The sequence below is a fragment of the Gymnoscopelus microlampas genome (assembly GCF_963454915.1).
Source record: "Gymnoscopelus microlampas genome assembly, chromosome: 14".
Taxonomy (NCBI): Eukaryota; Metazoa; Chordata; class Actinopteri; order Myctophiformes; family Myctophidae; genus Gymnoscopelus; species Gymnoscopelus microlampas.
The window spans coordinates 19,772,364-19,792,566 of NC_139951.1; the positions used below are offsets into that span (position 1 = coordinate 19,772,364).

A 20,203-nucleotide genomic window follows, 5' to 3' on the forward strand; every position below is an offset into this window, starting at 1 on the left:
ATGAGCTACATTTTGAACAAGCACTTCCACAAAGTACTCTGAAGAATGAAGAATTGGACCAATCACGCGTAGCGGTGGAGGCCTGTAGTGGGATCTGACTTTCTGACTTCTGAGCTTATAAATCAGGTATGGTGTTGTTGGCTTGCTTATCAGAAAATAGGATTTCGTTGAAGAATTGAGCAGCTGGTGAGAGTAGCTTTTTTTTGTCATTTGTGCCAGTGAGATTTAAAAAAAGAAAAGAAGCATTTAACCTGGGGGGCTGTGGTATTTTTTGGGGAAGGGTGCAGCCTAATGAGCGCTCTGTGCCTCTGACACAAAGGAAGCCTGAGGCACCTGCAGAGGGGAGGTGCGCAGCATGAAATTTACTAGGCAGTACTGTCTAGTGTCTGCTAAATTCAATCTGAAGTGAGATTAGAACGCAGCTATGTAAAATGTCAGATAAAAAAATCCAAACCTGTCTTTGTTGAATCATTTTTTTCTAATCCAGTAGCATTATACAAATTAATATTAAAAAGTGAATTATAAAACAAAAATGATTATTTAAATAAATGCATCAGATATAACGGAAATGAGATAAACATAAAAAGCTTGGGCATTAGTAAGTTTGAATTGGTTTGGTTGTGAAAGTCTAACCCATGGGGGTCGGCAACCTTTTTGACATGAAGTGCCATGTTTTTATTTTCTTGATAGTCAGTATGCCATATGAACATTAAGTTTAATATAATTATTTATACACATAAAAATAAAATATTTCCAACATATCTTGATTGTCCATATACATATTTTCTTCTTCTTTTGAAAGATTTTGTTTCACATCAGGATGTAATGATCATTAGACTCAGTCACTCAACAGAGCAATAACCCACCTATCTCCCAAACTCCCTCCCCAGTCAGAGTTCAGAGTTTGAATGAATGCAGAATTGTGTGCAGGATGTCATTTGCATACAGATGTAAGGGAATTGACTACATTTAAAAAATACATGTTATACTCTCTCTCTCTCACACTTATGCCAGTGATCACCCTCCCCTGTGCCAAAAGTCGGCACCCGTGCCTACTGCCTAAGGTTGCCTACCCCTCTAACCTCTTGTCACTGCACTTGTAGACCAGTACAGCTCCATGTCTGACTCGGACCTCATGACGAGTGGGGGACCAGCCAGTAGGGGCACTGAGCACCTGTCCCCACCTACTCCACTGGTGGAGCTGCTCAGCCCTTCCAAGGTGAAGGACCGCACGCACAACGTCACAGAGAAGGTCACTCAGGTACGGGGCCAAGAACATCTGGCCTCAGTCTCTATACTCTAACTGTGTGTCTCAGTGGTTTGTATATGGGAGGTGTGGAATTTATCAATATTTAACCACGTAAACCCTTGGTTGACCGGAGTTCCCCAATTCACTCTTCTTTTCGCTCTTCGCTAAATACCTCAACGGCCCATCATCACTCTGCTTTTTTAAAAATGTTTTATTTTAGATACCGGTAGTTATCATTAATGCTAAAACTTTGGCTGCTATAGGTAACGTGCCACTTTGTTGCACATTCAAGAACAAAACTTCTCATTTGAACAAAACATCTAATTTGAAAGGAATGACAGCAGAGTTGGACAGATTTCTATTCAAGATTTACATAATATACCGTACATTCATAACAAGTGTTATATAGCCCTATATAAGTGAAACTGGAAGTGATGAAACAAATAAATGAGCAGACAAAATTGGAACTGTATCACAATATGCTCTTTGTGAGGTTCTCTGCTGTATATGTGATATTTTGGGGTAAAAACTAAACCGTTTTTTTGTTTTGTGGGGGGGGGGACAGCTCTATATTCTGATAGTGGTTGTTAGGTCTCCAGCTCTTTAATGAACGGAAAATGCATTTTTAGATGGTTCACCAATATCATCCAATTACCAGCTTACATTTAATAATTTTCCTAATTGTGTAATTTCCTGTTTCTTCACTTCCAATTTCACTTGTTTATCCTGTATCCTTTATTAGTTATCTCTCCTGATTGCTATAATAGCAATGATTACTATGGGAATATAGAGCTGTTTAACACTTATTTTAACCCTGTAGAATATGAACTATGAAGGAAAGGTCAGAAAATTCAAAAAATTTGAAAAGGGACACTTTATTGGGTCTTAAAACATTTTTGATTTTGTTGAATTTTTTTTAACATTCCTTTGTATAATTTATTTGTTGTATCATATTTGATACAAGGGGTATTACAAGGGGTATTTCAAGTCGGTTTTAACATTACCCAAAAAAAAATAAGGTAAGGTCTTTTAGACCTGTAGTATCAGATACAAATCGTAAAGGACTAATAGACCTGTAGTATCAAATATGATACAAACACTTTTGACATCATAAAAAACAAACTCAAATGCTACATTTTGAGAGCTCATAAGTGCATTCAAGTTATCCAACACTTATTTCAAAATATTATTAAAGATATACTAGGAAAACTTACCAGAACTGCTTAAAAAATAATTGTTTGTTAGTAGTGCATCAACCTCTCCTGTTTAGTTGATGGCAGCCATTTTGGGTCAGACCACCTGAGGCTCTGCACCTGCAGTGCAAATGGTATGGTCCAGGGGGAAGTGGGGATGTGTCAGATATGATACAACAGGTTCTTGGTCCAAGTATAGATTACACTGATTTATTAAAAAAATCTGTGTAATGTGTGTATCATATATGATACGTTTGGTGACATAGGGTTAACAAAGAAATAGCACACTATACACAAACCATTACTGTGATGTAATCACACTTGGACGTCTACTAGAAATGAACCATAGCCCTATTCAATACTTTGTCGTATGATGGTGTTGCATGGTCAAAATAGACAATCTACAAGCTCACAACACATCACATTGCGACATTTTGTAAGCTTGTAGATCAGCTATTTTAGCTGATAACGTTTTGTAAAAAAAAGAGCTCAGCAACCACAGCGTGCACGTGGAAGACAATGTGGTTAAACCACTAGTGGAAAGATTAGTCTGTGGTCTGGTGTGGGGACTGTGTTCCTCTTGCGTGTGGAGAGTGGCTATAAGCTGCGGTTCACATTGAACCTGCTGATGTTATAGCTGGGGCCCTGGGGCAAGCCATTGTGCATCGCTGACTGTGTGACAATGTGTGAAAGTATGAGACAAGCGCAAGGGAATGGCAGTGGTAGTGACCTTGGTGAGACTTTTGAGGCCAAGCGATGATCCCTGTTTTTTCTGTCCAGATCTATCTATCTATCTATCTATCTATCTATCTATCTATCTATCTATCTATCTATCTATCTATCTATCTATCTATCTATCTATCTATCTATCTATCTATCTATCTATCTATCTATCTATCTATCTATCTATCTACTGTAGCTATCTATCTACCTATCTATCTATCTACCTACCTATCTATCTATCTATCTATCTATCTATCTATCTATCTATCTATCTATCTATCTATCTATCTATCTATCTATCTATCTATCTATCTATCTATCTATCTATCTATCTATCTATCTATCTATCTATCTATCTATCTATCTTCCCTTTTCTGTTTTTTAGCGTAGTTGGTGTGAGGTGCAAGGGCTCTAGGGAGTCAGGGCTTCAATTGTTCTATTGAACGGTCCAGAGCATGAGGACTCAGCCAGGAAATGACACTGTTATGTGATCAGGATCAGGATGCCCTGATTCATTAGTGCTTTCATTCATTAGAACAATCCAGCCAGCTATCGCATACAGTCTATGCCCTCGCTCTCCATAGCAGCAGAGATGCTGTTAGTACTTTTTTGTACTATGATACTACCTGGACATGATGGACGCAGTTGTTAGAAGAAATGGTCACCCAAGTCTTGCATCCGTTGAGAGTCATAAAAGACAGGATGACCAAGGATTCTACTGACGGAACTGCTGTATGTCACAAAGCCCGACCATGTAGCCTCCACCATAACAATGGTCAGGGAAGCACATCTGCGAGAAAGGTCTGTGAGTTGACATAACTTCAGAGAGGGTTAGCATGTTTTTGTGCTGATTTAGTGGTTTGAAATGGTTATTGCTTGTTCTTTGAAGTGAGTGTTTTCTTTGAAAGTTGCATGCTGCAAGAGACTGCACTTTGCACAATTGTGATATACACAGGTGTGTGTGTGTGTGTGTGTGTGTGTGTGTGTGTGTGTGTGTGTGTGTGTGTGTGTGTGTGTGTGTGTGTGTGTGCGTGCGTGCGTGCGTGCGTGCGTGCGTGCGTGCGTGCGTGCGTGCGTGCGTGCGTGCGTGTGCGTGTGTGTAAAAACTAAGTCCATACAATAAATCTATTTATGTAAGTGGAGGGACAAATTGTTTTTCAGCTACATGCATCTGATAGATCCATAGTAGGGACCAGGAGCTTTCAAAAATTGTCCATGTCACAAACCCCCCACATTGACTTTCATTAGTCCATCCCTCCATGAATCTCCATTTCAAATGATTCTGTCATATAGTCCCTATGAAAAACTGTTTTGGTTTGGTTTAAATACAATTTAACTAAACATTTGTAATTAAACAACAGTAAGGTAGAAAGGTTTGCACTCTAAACTCGAGGCTTACCAAAGTTAAAGTCAGGTGCGAGAGGCCAGCATTAAAGTCCAAGGTGACATAACCAAAAAAGTGACACAAGGAGTAGATGTTTAAAGTATTACATACGATTATTCAGTTAACCTAAATAATAAACAAAACTAACACAGGATCACAATACCTTTGTGGCTACAGGTCCTTTCCTTGGAGTCAGATGTGCTGCCAGAATACAAACTGCAGGTTCCAGAGACAACATGGTTCATCTTGCTTCACTACAGCCCCTTCAAGGCGTTCTGGGATTGGATCATCCTGCTCCTGGTCCTGTACACGGCTGTATTCACACCATACTCGGCCGCTTTCCATTTGGATGAACACTTGAATGTGCAAAAGAAAGTCGAGGAGAGTTGCGGCCACACCTGTGACCCGTTAAGTATGGCGGACATGCTGGTGGACGTGCTGTTCATTGTGGATATAGTCATCAACTTCCGCACCACCTACGTGAACCATAACGATGAGGTGGTCACGCAGTCCAGCCGGATAGCCAAGCACTACATCAAAGGCTGGTTTCCAATTGATCTCCTCGCAACAATCCCCTTTGACCTGTTCATATTCAGAACTGGGAATGATGATGTAAGTGACTAATAATAATAATAATAATTTAAAAAAAATACAAAATACACCACATATAGATCCTCCTCCTATGTGAATTGTTTGATTTTATATTTGTATCCTATGTTGCAAGATTTTCAAGTGGAAATCAGGTTTCATTCTAATATTTTGTCAGAACAAATTATTGACTCTGGCAAAAATAAACCCTTTATATGCAGAATTCAGAAACTTGTGTCAACAATGTTTATGTCACTTCCATTCTGTAAAAAAGAAAAAGTACAATAATTGTTCTAATCTCATCTTCCTCTCTCACTGGACAAAGATGGCGACCCTGATTGGCCTGCTGAAAACAGCTCGACTGCTGCGACTGGTCCGCGTGGCGAGAAAGCTGGACCGCTATTCTGAATATGGGGCTGCCGTCCTCTTCCTGCTCATGTGCACATTTGTGCTCATCGCTCATTGGCTAGCCTGCATCTGGTATGCTATTGGTTTTGTGGAGAGGCCTTACACTGAGATTGGCACTGGTTGGCTTGATAACCTGGCTGAACAACTAGGCAAGGCCTACAATGACAGTGACTCCAGCTCTGGTCCATCAATCAAAGACAAGTACGTCACAGCTCTGTACTTCACCTTCAGCAGTCTGACCAGTGTGGGGTTTGGTAATGTCTCTCCAAACACCAACTCTGAGAAGCTCTTCTCCATCTGTGTCATGGTCATTGGCTGTGAGTCGGCACTTTTTTTGCGTATCATTCCCAGATCATTTGCATCACCATTTCTTTTCATTACCTCCTTTTCAAGCCTGATTGATACGCCATAGTATGACAGGGTTGTTTGTTGAAAATAACTGATTAGCTTGAAAATCAGTTATTATCGTCATGCGATGGAGTACAAATTAAAACCACATTTAAGCCCTATTTGGTTTTATGCTTTCAAAATGTAGCCGATCTACAAACTCACAACGCAGTGTGCTGTGAGCTTGTAGATTAGTTAGGAAGGGAGGTGTTACCCTAGGTCTCAAATCCATGTAGGCCTAATCACTGACATCCTCATTGTTGATTTTGTCTCAGCTCTCATGTATGCCAGCATATTTGGGAATGTGTCAGCCATTATCCAGCGGCTGTACTCCGGTACGACCCGATACCACACGCAGATGTTGCGTGTCAAGGAATTCATCCGCTTCCACCAGATTCCAATTGGCCTTCGCCAACGGCTGTTAGAGTACTTCCAACATGCATGGTCCTACACTAATGGCATTGACATGAATGCTGTAAGTATGAATCCTGTAAGTAAGCTGTGAATTAGACAACTGCAGAAGCGTATTTTCCTATATGATGCTCCCATATATATCAATGGTATCATTGTTGTCTCCGATGACTCTCATGTGTAGGTTCTGAAGGGATTTCCAGAGTGTTTGCAGGCGGACATCTCTTTGCACTTGAACCGATCGCTGCTACAGAACTGCAAGGCCTTTCGCGGCGGCAGTCAAGCGTGTCTGCGTGCCTTGGCTATGAGGTTCAAGACTGTCCATGCTCCACCGGGAGATACTCTGATCCACTACGGAGACATCCTGGACTCTCTGTTATTCATTTCTCGGGGCACCATCCAGATCATCAGGGATGATGTGGTGGTGGCCATATTGGGTAAAGGAGTTAATGAACACATAGGCTATCATAATATGTATATAAAATATAACAGAAATGCTATAAGAATGCTATGCGGGGGTCAAGATATGCCATTTCCACCTTAGATTACAATTTAGGCATTAAGCAGAGCAACTTACAAAGTTCTAGATCGGAGTAAGTGACATCATGACTGATTATGTCATTTTGACCTTGTGACCTATGTGACCTTGACCTTTACCCGTTTAACCCCCAAATTAATCATCTATTTGGGGAACCCTACATCCCCAACTGCTTTAATAAAAAGCCACCCATCCACTGACAAGTTTGTCTTTGACCTTGCTTCTGACCTTTACATTTGACCTTTCCAGCCCAAACGTTAAGCATATCTTCGGGGGAAGCCTACTGATCATTCCAATATTTCTTTTACATACAAATCATCTGTTCTTGAGTTATTTTGCTAATAGACAAATGGAAAAGGAACCCCTGTTCAATAATAATGTATTCTTACAATACAAGCCCCAGAGAACATGTCTTTCTGTTGCAGAAAAGCATGACACCATTGGGGAGCCTATCCACCTGTTTGAAGAGCCAGGGAAGTCCAACTCGGATGTCAAGGCCATTACATACTGTGACTTACACCGCATCCTGAGGGACGATCTTCTGGAGGTCCTAGATATCTACCCCAACTTTGCAGACAACTTCTGGAGGAACCTGGAGATCACCTATGACCTTAGAGATGTAATGTGTCAGCATTGGGCTACTATATGAATTAGATCTGATTATAATCTTTGATGAACCTGAGAAAATCTGGTGTTTCTAGATATAAAATGGAGAATCTGATGCTTGGTTAACATTAATAAGACCTTTTTCAACAACTTAATTATTTAGATAGTTGAGCAATAACATTTTTGCATTTCTGCTTCAAACCAACAATAGGTGTGAGATGATGAACTGTTTTTTTGCTAGGAGCAGATAGTGTACTGTGTGGCTTTTAATAAATGGCGTTAACCATGCTAAAACATTTAAATTATTTGGTAAACTCAAGTATCAATACTCAATACAGAGGATTTTCATGTACACCTAAACTTTTAAATGTTGAAGTCCATTACATAATGGCACTGCTGGTATCATTCAGACCAATTCACATTTAACAATTTCATTTGTTTTCACCAGGCCGATCAAGTTCCACCAATAATACCTGATGATTCTGGTGACGATTGTGGTTTTCACCGCAAGACAAGACACAGAGGACATTCCTTGGACTGTCGAATCAGACCTGGTAAATTTGAAAATCAATATGATGTTATGCAGGGAAATAGTGACATGGCCAATTATACAAAAAGAAAGAAAAAAAGGTTTAACTTTTTAATTGTGTTTGTCATAGTGGTGAAAGTGACATCTGAAACTCATGGGCAGCAAATGGGCAGATATGCACCCGTTCATCTTTTTTGCTTGAGTATTGTTCCCTGAAAATAAACTATTTAACTGGAAAACAACTGAAAATCTGTTACTTTCAGGGAGAGACGTGGTTGTAAATAGGTCAGCTGGCACTTGAGTATACCGATATGCGGTACATAACTTGGAAAACAAGCATATTAGGAATATAACATTAGCATCAATCTTGAAGAAAAATTTAAACTGGAGGTAGATCCAAAGAAGAGCTTGATAATATAGCTTGGTAAAGCAAATAGATGAATTCTTCTTTTCTAAATGACATTTTCTTTTCATTGTGTAAAGATGGAATGGACCGAGATGAATCGTACCCTCATCAGTCCTGCCCTCATCATCATCATTCGGCCCCCCATGCCAGCTGCGATGACCAGTGCAGCTGTGGCTCGCCATGCTCCCAGTCCAGTGAAGACCTGAGCAAACCCCATGGGGCCAAAGTGGACCTCCCTCCAGAGGATGACAGGCGAGACCACTCTCCCTCTGTGGTGCGACTGCTGCCCCCTGGTGGTGCCTCAGTGGGTAGGGACCCAGCACTAGACCGGGGCCATAAAGGTTAGTTATTTACTATGTCAGTACTTTGTGCACACTCATTTCCCAAGACAGAGGCAAATTCTATACCCTAAAAAACTACATATTTTAACCACTTTCAACCTGGCATACTACAAGTTTTCAAAAATATAATCTACAAGCGCGTAATGTGTCACAATGCGATGCGTTATGAGCTAGCTTGCAGATCTACTATTTTTGCTATGACTACAAGTTTTCCTTGAGGTTTTGACTTGTTCACTGGTGTGCTTTGGCCACAAGTTTGAAAACCACTGATCCATGGCATACTGTAGTGTAAAGTAATAGGCATTATGAGCTTCCAGAGCACAATCAATCATATTTAAATGGTCATGTTTTTGGTCCGATTCCTTATCTGGACATTTTCTGTCATTTTCAGCATCATCACGCAATGTGTGCTACTGGACAGACCGCTCACCACAGTTTTCGACGACTACTAGTCACACATGGCGTTCCTCTTCTGTTTGGCGTTCCTCTTCTCACCCACCTCCTTTCACAGAGGAGAGACCTAGGGAATTGGAGTCTAGACTAGAAGTGCTGCAGTCACAGCTCAACAGGTGAGTACAACCTTGAGAGAGTAACAATGGACCCGTAAGTTAAATGAACACTCTGGGTGGATTTTACTGTGTACAGCTGTCCCTTACTAACTTTGTAATAATATAAAAGCAAAGCATGAGTGTCAATTTAGTCATCAGTAAGGGTGATGATATAGATGTCCCTTTTTAGACAAAATAGATGAATAATGTTCCCCCCCAGGCAAATTAATTGTAAAACAGACAAATCAACTGATTTAACATACTTCTTGGCAACAGTGAATTAATCCACAACTCAAAGTTCTTGGGATAACTTTTTGGCTGATAATATGACAATATAACAATATTATATTGATATGAGACTAGATATTGTCTGGGATATCGTATTAGCATATTGTATTATCATGATATGGCATAATTGTTTTGAACTGTGTAAGTGTTTTTAATCACTTAAGCCTTCTTTTATTTCCCAAATTGTCTAAAATTGTCAAAAATAGCTATAAAATAGCCAATCTGAAAGGTCACATGGCATCACATGTCGCTGTGAGCTTGTAGATCTGCTATTTGGGCTTTTTATTTTTTTTTATATTACAGTATTGCTTCATTGTCCTTCTCTTTCTCACTCAATTATCCAGACTGGAGACCCGCATGGCGGCTGACATCAACGTTATTCTCCAACTGCTCCAGAGACAGATTGCCCCCGTCCCTCCTGCTTATAGCACCGTATCATCTAGCACCCTTCCTACAGACGCACCTGGCTTGTACGGGACTGGGACATCTGTGTTACACACCATGTACCCCCGCCCCCCCCCACCATTGGACAGGCGCCCAACAATACAGGTATGTGCCATATTTTGAAACATAATGGTCATGAGGAAGAATTAATTAAGCCCTGCAACCTAAACCTGCCCATTCATTTGTAATTCTGTCTTCCCAGAGCTCAACCCAGCCTGGCATCCACGTGTCCGTGCCCTTCACAGAACCACATGCACAGCCGGAGCCCAGGCTGTCAGCCGGGCCCTCCCTGGAGACCCCTGGACTAAGTGGCAGTCTGCGCTCCCCCTCACTTCCAGGAAACCTGGACGTCTCCCCAGGACTAGCTGAGATTCAGAAACATCTCTCCGACCCTGTGCTGCCAGTTACCTGAGGAACCTTCAGTCAAAGAGTTTTAGAAAGGCTTGTTTGGTTTTGAACTTTATCGTACAGACAGAACACTTGCTGAAATGTATTTTCAACCAACAGTCATGTGATGTCATGTTTCTCAGCTGAAAATCTTATTTTTATAGAGCAACCTAGTCAACCAACAGGGTAAGTGGTCAAGTAGAGTGCCAAGGAAGGTGCTAAAGTACTGCAAAGTAACTAGGATAGCAAGTAGATCAACCTAGCATATGTCTAAATAACATGCTTAGCATCTGTGAACAAGAAACCAATATACATCTGGATACCAAAACTAGCATCAAGTATATCTGGTAGGCATTCACCCAACAAATCATTTGAAAACCAAGGAGGCATGTTATTGAGCCCGTAGGATCCTTGTCACAGGATACTTTTCTAACAACAATTGCAGTAAATCCGTAGAAACGTTGGTTTGTACCTTAACTTCGATCTTTGGTTGATAAAATGTTTACATATTCACAGACTAAATTATCTATATTGGAGAGACCGACACTGATGTTCTAAAATGATCTTTCATCGTACCAGTGGTTTTGACTGTCACCTCAGTGTACAAACACAATTGATGTAAAATTGTCTTGACACAAAACCTCTGTATAATGGTGTACACTACTACACTGTATAGAATAAAGGGTTGTTTATTCTGTATAGAATTGTTGTTGCTAAGAATAGAATTTAGTCAAATTAAACCTTTATTAATATAGTTAAAGTGTGTATATATATAGTAGACCGTAATAATATGGTCATATTAATGTATTGCAAATAATGTATTTTTTCATATCACAATTGATATTCAGTGTCATATAGCCTCAATAAAAGGTGGTAAAAAAATAAATAAAACAATTGAAGACAAGAATTGTTAAATCCAGTTTTGTTTATGTTCAAAATGTCAAAAAGTGTAATAGAAGGGGAGAGTTGTATAGGTTAAATAAATAACTAAGCATTCTATAGAACATTAAAAAACCATCTCGCTAGCAAGCCTATTTGTCTATCAAACAACATGCTAAACACTTAGGGGATCATTCTATTGAACATTATTAGGTGTCTGTACATGAAAGTTCTTTTGGCTATAATAACACTCCTATTCCACTTTTATGTGGTGCTTCATTGACCTTGCCTGTACAAAATGGATTTCGCTCACAGGAGTGCACACGTACTGAAATGTCCCGAACATAATAGTATCAAGGAGGAGTAAACAATGTTAAGCAGTGAGGTATTTCTCCCCGCTCAAAAAAAAAGTCATCTTTATCTTCAGTTCTCACACAGTTGAAAAGCGCTTTAAGAACACTTACATACATTGCAGATACCAGCATGAATTATACAGACACTGCTGATACATCACACTGATTCAACATTTTTCTGTCCTTCAATGTAAACAGAGTTTCCACTGACATAAGAGTCACATTGGCTGCTTCCAAATCAACTTGGAAAAGAAAAAGAAAACACGTTGTCAGTTGTACAATGTCTTGTCCCTCTGTCTTTACAATCCTTTTTGAGTATGAAAACCCAAACTCAGACCCGGAGGATCTCCAGACAGTTGTTGTAGCAGATAGCGATCCAGTCAGGCTGGGTGGAAGCCCACTGGACGTTATTGATCTCTCCCTCGGCTGTGTAGGCCAGAATAGGGTCCTCGATGGCCCGTGGCATCTGCTGGATATCCCAGATCAGAGCCTGATGGTCATCCGCTGGGGGGAAAGGGGAGGGACGGTATGTGTTAGTGTTCAGTACCCTAAAATCAATGCATGCATTACGTTGGGAGCATTTGAAAATCAATGCGTTATTATCACTATAGTGTTACAAAACTCATTTGAGGTGAGGATGTTTGGTGTCAGATAAAGGGACCTGTGTCACCATTAGAGTAATTTACCAGTGAAAATAAAAACATAAGCCCTGTTTCTAACCAAAAAATATGATAAAAACTTAGTAGGTAACCAGTAACCACATGGGATTTGCGCAGGGAACATGAAATGAATAGCTACCATTAATGTGCCCATAAAAGACACCGCTCATGTTTTTCCCCCACATTTGGGTCGATCTAAGTAATCCATTCAATAGCTAAAAAGGAAACAATACTTAACAGCCAAACAAACAGGTCTACTTAAAAAATGTTACCATTATAAAGTGTTGTTTTGTTTTTATGGCATGTATGGCAAGTATGTATGCCCTCAGTATACCAATCAGCAACCGCAGCTCATGCCACTACATGCATGATGTCACAAAACCAAACCGTCTCCGGCCATTGGAACATAAATATAACATTTTAATATACACTTCCGTTTTACATGTAGGCTTTGTAAACAAAACGTGCACAGGGCAGATATGATAATGCCCTGGTCTATTAAAAGGATCCCTGGCTTATAAGCCAAACTATTTGCTATAATACATTAAAAACACTTCATCTTTCACTCAATAGGGGCAAGGCCCGTCACAAGTTGATGATGTCATTTGGCCTTGTGTGGTCTAGCCCTATGAAATTTATGGAATGCTTGTGCAAATAAAAAACAGGTTAATATTTTAAATGTTTTTTTTGCACATGCATTCCATAAATTCCATAGGGCTAGACCACATGGACAAATGACATCATCAACTTGTGACAGGCATTGCCCCTCTTGAGTAAAGGTTTATAAAACAAATAAAATATTTAAGGCAAAATTTAAGGTAACATTTTTATTTTTGTTATAGAGGGCAATAATAATGTATTAAGGCATATTCAAATATGTGAATCACTGGCTTCTTTCCAAATTGGCCTGAAAAAGTATCAGGAGACCACAAGGGGAGGTAAATGTAAATTCCCATCGAACAGAAGTGTCATTCACTGCCGTCGTTTTTTCCTTTTTCTCCTTTGTACATAGTGTTTGTATTTGTTGATGACATTATTGTGTACATTTGTTATGCTATGTTGATGAATTGAATACATAGGACCACAATGGACACCCAGTACCCAGTACTGTTTTGTGTTATCCTTTCAGCCTTAATGTTAAACTGTACCACATGCTGTTTATTTCTGAGATTACTACAAATAATTGCGATTAGGTGATTATGTAACAATTAAAACAGCCCTAAATACAACAAGAAATAATGTTGATATCTTATCAAGCTGAGACAGAGCATCAAAACCCAAGTTCAATAACATACCTGCGGTGCAGATGTGACAGGAGGAGTGGGGCGCCCAGGCAATGCCATTGACACAGGCTCTGTGGTTGTTCAATCTGGCCACGGGGGTGCAGGGAACACGCACATCCAAGATCACCACCTGGTATGTCAACAAAATACCACATGCGCAAAACTGTTATTTTATGTGTGTGTGTGTGTCACAGTCTGCAAAAATAGTTGCGATACGTTGTGAACTTATAGATCCACTATTTTCGGGCAAAGAGATTTGGTAGATGCGACCCCGGTCAACAAAGTATACAGCGCTTAAGTGGCTAATACAAGTGCCAAATTGCTCACCTCCATCCCATCCATAGCCATGGTAGCCAGGTAGTTGGGGTCCTGCTTGTTCCAGCACAGTCGGAGCAACGGGTGGTGTTGGGGATCCTCATAGATGATGGTGCTGTGCTCAAGATGGCGGAGATCAAACATGCGCACTGAGCCATCAGCCCCCACTGAAGCGAACATATCCCTGCCCCCGCCAGCTCGGCTGAAAGCGATGTCATACACCTGGGATATGGACACAGAGGTGGCATGTTCCATTAATCACGTTCAACCTGGCATCCCCATTTTGGACATGTCATTATAGGCAAATCTTTTCTTCCAGAAATAGCTAATATACAAGCTCACAATGCACAGCAATGCGACAGATTGTGAGCGAGTAGATAAATTATTTTTGCTGTGAAACTTTGTTATACGGCAAAGTATAAAATAGTTGCTAAACCAATATGTATTGGATGATAAGGAATTACATGAAGTAATACATTCAACCCATAATATCTTCATACCAAATAGACATTTTGTATTTATGATGTATGAAGATAACTTAATAACATTTGCAAAGTTAGCTGCTGTTATTTAAAGCTACCACACAGATTGGTGTTACTTAAAATAACATTTTATTTATTAGAAACGGGCCAAAAACTGCATGACCTACAGCTACATGCTTCCTGAGCCTTGTTTGTTGGTTGCATTTGCATTTTTATTGGTTGCATAGCCTTTCTTTGCCCAATGATGACACATACAGCAGAATGATTCCAAACCAAGAACACTGAATCAGGGGTAAACAAATAGGTACGTGTCCATCAAGAATATTTTCATACAACACATGAAGCTGCAGTTCATCCACCCACAAGATTTACCTCTTTGTCATGGGCAATGAGCTGGGTTTTCACGTGACCAGACACCAGGTTGACTCTGCCCAACACCTGTCCTGTCTCCAGTCCCCAGATGGTACAGGTGGTGTCAATGCTGGATGTACCTAGAGGGAAGGAAAAAGCATGTCCTTGCTCAATGTTATAATGGTTTGTGTGTGTCTGTTTGTGTGTTTTACTATCCATGCGGGGAAATTAAAGTGTCACAGCAGTAACAGCAGTAAGAGTGAAACACAGGATAGCTCCAGTGCAGGTAAGAGTAGAGTCGAGTACACACACGCACATGCACGAACAAACACACAGGATGTTTGTGTGGTAAACTCACCTAACAAATTTGGGTCCACCTCATTCCAGTCAAAGGACGTCAGGGGTGCACAGAAGTCTGAGTTCTTGTTGTTGTTCAGTAGACACTCCAGACGAGTCTCTGAGTCGCTCACCTGCCAATAAAAACAGAGACATGACCCTCTATGTTCATCCAACAGAGAACATCATACTACCACGTTTATATTTCCAGGCAGTAATATGAAAACCGAGCCCATAAGAGATCCACAAGGGCCCCCAGAAAATCACTAATAATAATCGATCCTTATTTTGGGCATATCATTATAGACACAAAAAAAGGCAAAAAAATCAATAGTTGCAGGGCTATTCTGCTTATCATGTAGCTGAACGTAAAAGGTGAGAACTGATTGCAAGGTATTATTTCCTAAGTAAACTGAGAAGTAGAGCTGCAACTATCTATTATCTTCTTTAATTAATGAATATTGGTTACTTTTCCGATTAATCGAATAAATCAAGAATTACGTTTATATAAACACATTATTTATGTTCATGTACATGCATTTTGTGTAAAAAACTTCAATCAATCAAAACAAAAAACACTGTTCCAACAATGACCAAATAATGTCCCAAGAGAGGGAGAGAGAGAGATATGCTTGTAAATAATACATTTTCAACATGATTGATTTCAGAATTCAGATTACTTAAACCCAACTTATGAATCACTTTGTCGTATGTCGCTTACTGAAAATAACTTTTTCCGTTTTTATTCAGCAAGCGACATGGTCAATTATACAACAAAGTACAAAATGAGGCTTACCCTCCAGATACGCAGGTAGTCTCCGCTGGTGGCCAGCAGGTCCGGATAAACCCCTTTGGTGTCAGGAATCCACATGATCTTTGTGGTCGGGTAGGGGTGGTCAAATGTGTTCCGACAGAGAAACTCTGAGCTCTCCTCCTCCAAACCCACTATCTGAACCTATGACAGAATACAACAACAATGAAGGGTCATCAATGCCTTTATTTTGTATGGTGTTGTGTGTGTCTGCACTTATGCCCTGGCCCCTGTTTTGGACGATTTTTGAAAACCACAAAAAGTGGTGAAGGTAGATCATTGAGAAAAATATGTTTTTTTTATTAAATGAGAGCAAGATTCAGATCTTTATTTTATTTAATTTTAATGTCTATGACTTGAATATCCTCCTGTGGGTTATGGATCATCGCAGATTGTGCATTATTAACCCCTTGAACCCATATTGTGGTGATTGGCAGCATTCTCTATCAGTGCTCCATCTGCTTGGAATGAGCTCCAGAAGTCCTTAAAAATCAGCACATCCTTCTTTGGGTCAACAGGGCAATGTTCTTTTTTTTGCTTGTACCTGTTTTTTGAAAATTGTGTTTTTGTTGTTGTTGTGTTTTCTGTCTTCTGATTCATGTATTTGATGTTGCTTTCTGTGAATGACTGTTGAGTGTTGTGTTCTGTGTTGTTGTCTCGGCTACATTGAAAATTAGGGCCTGCCCCTCAACTGTATTTCCGATCATAAATAAAGGTTATGTTGATGATGAGTACATAATCCAAGAATAGACAATCTACAAGCTCACCGTGAGCTATTTTTGGTGTAGCCTACACGGGAAAACTGGTCCAAGAACAGTTGCAACTCAGGTCTGATTCACTAGTAAGAATAGAGCTGTCTGGCTTGAGTGGTTAAGCATCATTTACACTCCGTATATTAGTGCGACGGTGTCGCTTGCCAACAAAAAGAAAAGAAAAAATAACTAGTACAATCTTGTAGGCCCTTAGCCTTGGATCAAGACTATCGTAGATGTATTTTATCGAGTTTGACTTTTACTTTCGTATCTCTGATAGTCTTGGGCTTCACCTCCAATTGTCACTAGACATCCGCGCGGAAAGCCCGTACTTCTCCGTACATTAACAAAAATAAAAAAACATATAAAGTGCTGAACCTGTAGCCCCGGGTGTTAACTCGACATACAGAGTAACGGAACCCGTGTGCACTGTATTAGCCCGTATTTTTCAATAAATATGCGTTTTAATCCCGCCTGTGTCGGAAATTCCCTGTATTCCTCAATGGGTGGTAGAGACGGGGCGCATCTGGTGAACGCCGGTATTACACACAATGTAAACAGGAAGTAAACGAGGGGGGGGGGGGGAAGCGTTCAGGCACAGACGGGATTAAAACACACATCTATTGAAAAATATAGACTAATACATTGCACAAAGACTCCGAATGCCGAGTTAATATTTGGAGCAACCGGGTAGGCACCTTATATATTTTGCATCTGTACATGTTCGGAGAAATACGGGATTTACTGGTGAAACTTAAGTCCAGGACGCTCCGGGGGGTGGGTAGATCCCAAGACTATCGAATATGTAAAAATGTCAAAATCGACAAAATACACCTACGATAGTCTTGATCCAAGGCTAGTGAGCCCTGTGCTTTATTTTAGCGCAACGCGATGGAGTATAATAAATGAAGTTGCATTACATGTAATGCCATGTTCGTCTCGTTAACGTTACAAGGTAACCGTTACCTTGTTGTTGTACTCCTCCACAAAGCTGCCGAGGGCGAGACGGAAGCGCTTGTCTGGTCGGACACTCCAGTTCATCGCATACACCGTCCATGGCGCCTCGTATTTGTAGATCTCTTTGCGCTTACCATGAAGTGACATCTTCAACTCTCTGTAATAAATGTATTAATATGTATGCGTGGCTGACTGACTACGAGGGTTTACCACCAGCACACCAGCAGGGGTAAACAATGAGACCCTGCGACGGGTCGTCCTAAACAATGACCTGAAAATGCACAAATGCGACCGATTATATACGCGTCTGTATCATTTGTACGAAAGTAGGATTATTCCTGAGGAGATTCCGTCCGGGAGGTTTTGCTAAATGTTCAAAGAATCCATGGTAATGAATGATCGCATACACGGCAGACAGCTGCTAACAGACATTCACACACTGGAGCAATGGCGGCGGCGCACGAAAATAGACGGAAAAGCGTCATCGTGTGTACGCAAGAACTGAAACAGCGCCCCCTATTGACAGTATAGTATGCAGCTGTAGGTATTAAAATGAAAATGTAATTCCACCAGTGGTGTAAGTAACTAAGTACATTCACTCAAGTACTGTACTTAAGGACACTTTTTAGGATTGAGTATTTCCAATTTTCTATACTTCTTCGATACTTATACTCCATTACATCTCAGAGACAAATATTGTACTTTTACTCCACTACAATTATTTGAAAACTTTAGTCACTAGTTACTTTGTAGATTTTGATTATTATTACAAAACATACATTGCCCACTTCAGCCCTATATACATTTGGCCCATTTGAAAATAGCCGATCTACAAGCTCACATTGCATCGCATCGTGATGCATTGTGAGCTTGTTGATCTGCTATTCTGCTATAGATCGTGGTATTATATAAATGCAAATTCAAATATTGTCCAATGTACAACGGGGGTATGAGTTTGAAAATGTAATGCCAAACAGCTTTTACGTTGAGATTTAATATGGTTATAGAATACCAATATACAGGTAGGCCTATGTGAAATAGAAAATGCAAAATTGATTATTGCATTCTTATTTTTAATGGTAGCCTACTCAAATAATATGGCATTTGTTGTTGTTGTAGAATTACATTTACTTTTTGTAGCAATGGTGACAATTTTTCATATTGGCTGTTTGTGTTTCTCAGTGATTGGCAACATATGATGGAAGAAAATAAACTTGAAGATTGCAAGGATCAAGATAATAGATAATAGTTTAAATAAATACAGTAAGTATGTTGCTGTGCACCTATGTGCTGTGTGGCAGAGCAGTGGTTCTCAAACTTTCAAACAATATTTTTTTAACTGAGTAGGCCTATACCCCCTTCTCCAGCACAACACTTTCATTCTGATATCAACACATTTCTGGTGTTTCTGTCTTACCTCCCCCCCATCCATCCATCCATCTATTATCTATTTTAATATTATAGGAATATGTGTGATGTATTATGATTCCTTCCAACATTACCCGACTACTGCTATTACCTCTCCATCTGCTGGAAAAAGTGTTCGTAGCCTAAATCATCATGTATGGATCACTAACAGTGGAAGGTCAGTAGGTTGATCTGACCTGTGACATTCTTTTTGCATATGTTTTACATATTGTATATACAGTACCATTCAAGAAAGCAAACAAAATATGTTGTCAACAGCACAGGGTTTTGTGAAAGTGTTACGCCAACAATGCAGGCTGCATATTCTGCTGACATTTACATTAATTTGATCATGCATGATAAAAAATTCCATGTTTAGCTACTGCACAACTTTGGGGCACGAAGGAGGTATGGCCAAAGCACAAAGGTTTCCAGTAAAGTTGACCAGCAGTCCTATGTAATTGGCCTCCCAACTATTTCTTTATGTGTCCTCTCCATTCTCTGTCCTCCGAAGCAGTGGTTCTCAAATGGTGTGGGATTTTGTGACAACCACAATTAGTCTTACTTAGTGCAAATTATTTGTACAAGAAGGCGGCTCATCAGATCATTGTCAACAGCTTGACTATGACTGTCATAGTCTACCTTCCTCCAATGATATTATTTCATTTGATGACACTAATTCCATCTTCATGTGTGTTTGGGTGCCAGGTGTATATTCCAGTGGCAATGCCAGGAAGAGCGAAAATGTAGGTGGTGCAGTCTATCCTGGAAAATCCAGGCAAATGTCTTCGTTGGAGCACCTTGCCAATGATGGCCACACGTTTGAATACGATTTTATGGATGACTCGTTAAGTAGACTTAATGGAAGCCACATTGAAAGCCAAATCTTGAGAGGATATAATAGGAGGAGACCCTCTATGACCCCTCCTCTATAGTGAAACCATGAGGCCACTTGCTCACAATGGGTCTCATTTACAAAATATTTCTTAAATTCTTTGTATATTTAGCACATTTTCGTTCATAAGAAAATACCAATGTTGGATTCATGAAACCTGCACAGAGCCTTGATTTGTGCCTATCACAGGTGTATCAAATGATGAATTCCAGTCATTTGAAATTTAGATGCCTGTGTGAATCATTTGCAAAGCTCAATGCCTGTCCAACACCATACAAAACATGCAGACCAAA

General features: G+C 40.0%; 2 protein-coding genes across 2 annotated transcripts; one reads left to right on the forward strand and one right to left on the reverse strand.

Annotated features, from left to right (window-relative positions):
- Positions 1 to 1,117: 1,117 nt before the first annotated feature.
- Positions 1,118 to 10,455, forward strand: kcnh6b (potassium voltage-gated channel, subfamily H (eag-related), member 6b; the record flags this gene model as incomplete). Its single annotated transcript, XM_084078232.1, has 11 exons — positions 1,118 to 1,261; positions 4,727 to 5,161; positions 5,463 to 5,862; positions 6,208 to 6,407; positions 6,528 to 6,780; positions 7,307 to 7,500; positions 7,936 to 8,041; positions 8,500 to 8,763; positions 9,155 to 9,332; positions 9,944 to 10,148; positions 10,246 to 10,455. The coding sequence occupies 11 exons, from the start codon at positions 1,118 to 1,120 to the stop codon at positions 10,453 to 10,455; spliced, it is 2,589 nt and encodes an 862-aa protein (XP_083934358.1).
- An 881-nt stretch (positions 10,456 to 11,336) lies between these two features.
- Positions 11,337 to 18,058, reverse strand: LOC311060729 (DDB1- and CUL4-associated factor 7-like). Its single transcript, XM_084079033.1, has 7 exons — positions 17,618 to 18,058; positions 15,885 to 16,043; positions 15,111 to 15,222; positions 14,774 to 14,892; positions 13,932 to 14,141; positions 13,617 to 13,734; positions 11,337 to 12,166 (listed from the first exon to the last, which is right to left on the reverse strand). Exons 1-7 carry the CDS (start codon positions 17,753 to 17,755, stop codon positions 11,994 to 11,996), a joined length of 1,029 nt encoding a protein of 342 aa, XP_083935159.1. The 5' UTR covers positions 17,756 to 18,058; the 3' UTR covers positions 11,337 to 11,993.
- Positions 18,059 to 20,203: the final 2,145 nt, after the last annotated feature.

What these genes read in the sequence shown, in the direction of transcription:
- LOC311060729 (XM_084079033.1), bottom strand. Translation starts at nt 17,755, where the DNA reads ATGTCACTTCATGGTAAGCGCAAAGAGATCTACAAATACGAGGCGCCA. An exon ending in TCATTGCCCATGACAAAGAG is followed by an intron (nt 14,142 to 14,773) that starts GTAAATCTTGTG and finishes TCCATATCCCAG; the next exon opens with GTGTATGACATCGCTTTCAG. An exon ending in TGGCTATGGATGGGATGGAG is followed by an intron (nt 13,735 to 13,931) that starts GTGAGCAATTTG and finishes TTGACATACCAG; the next exon opens with GTGGTGATCTTGGATGTGCG.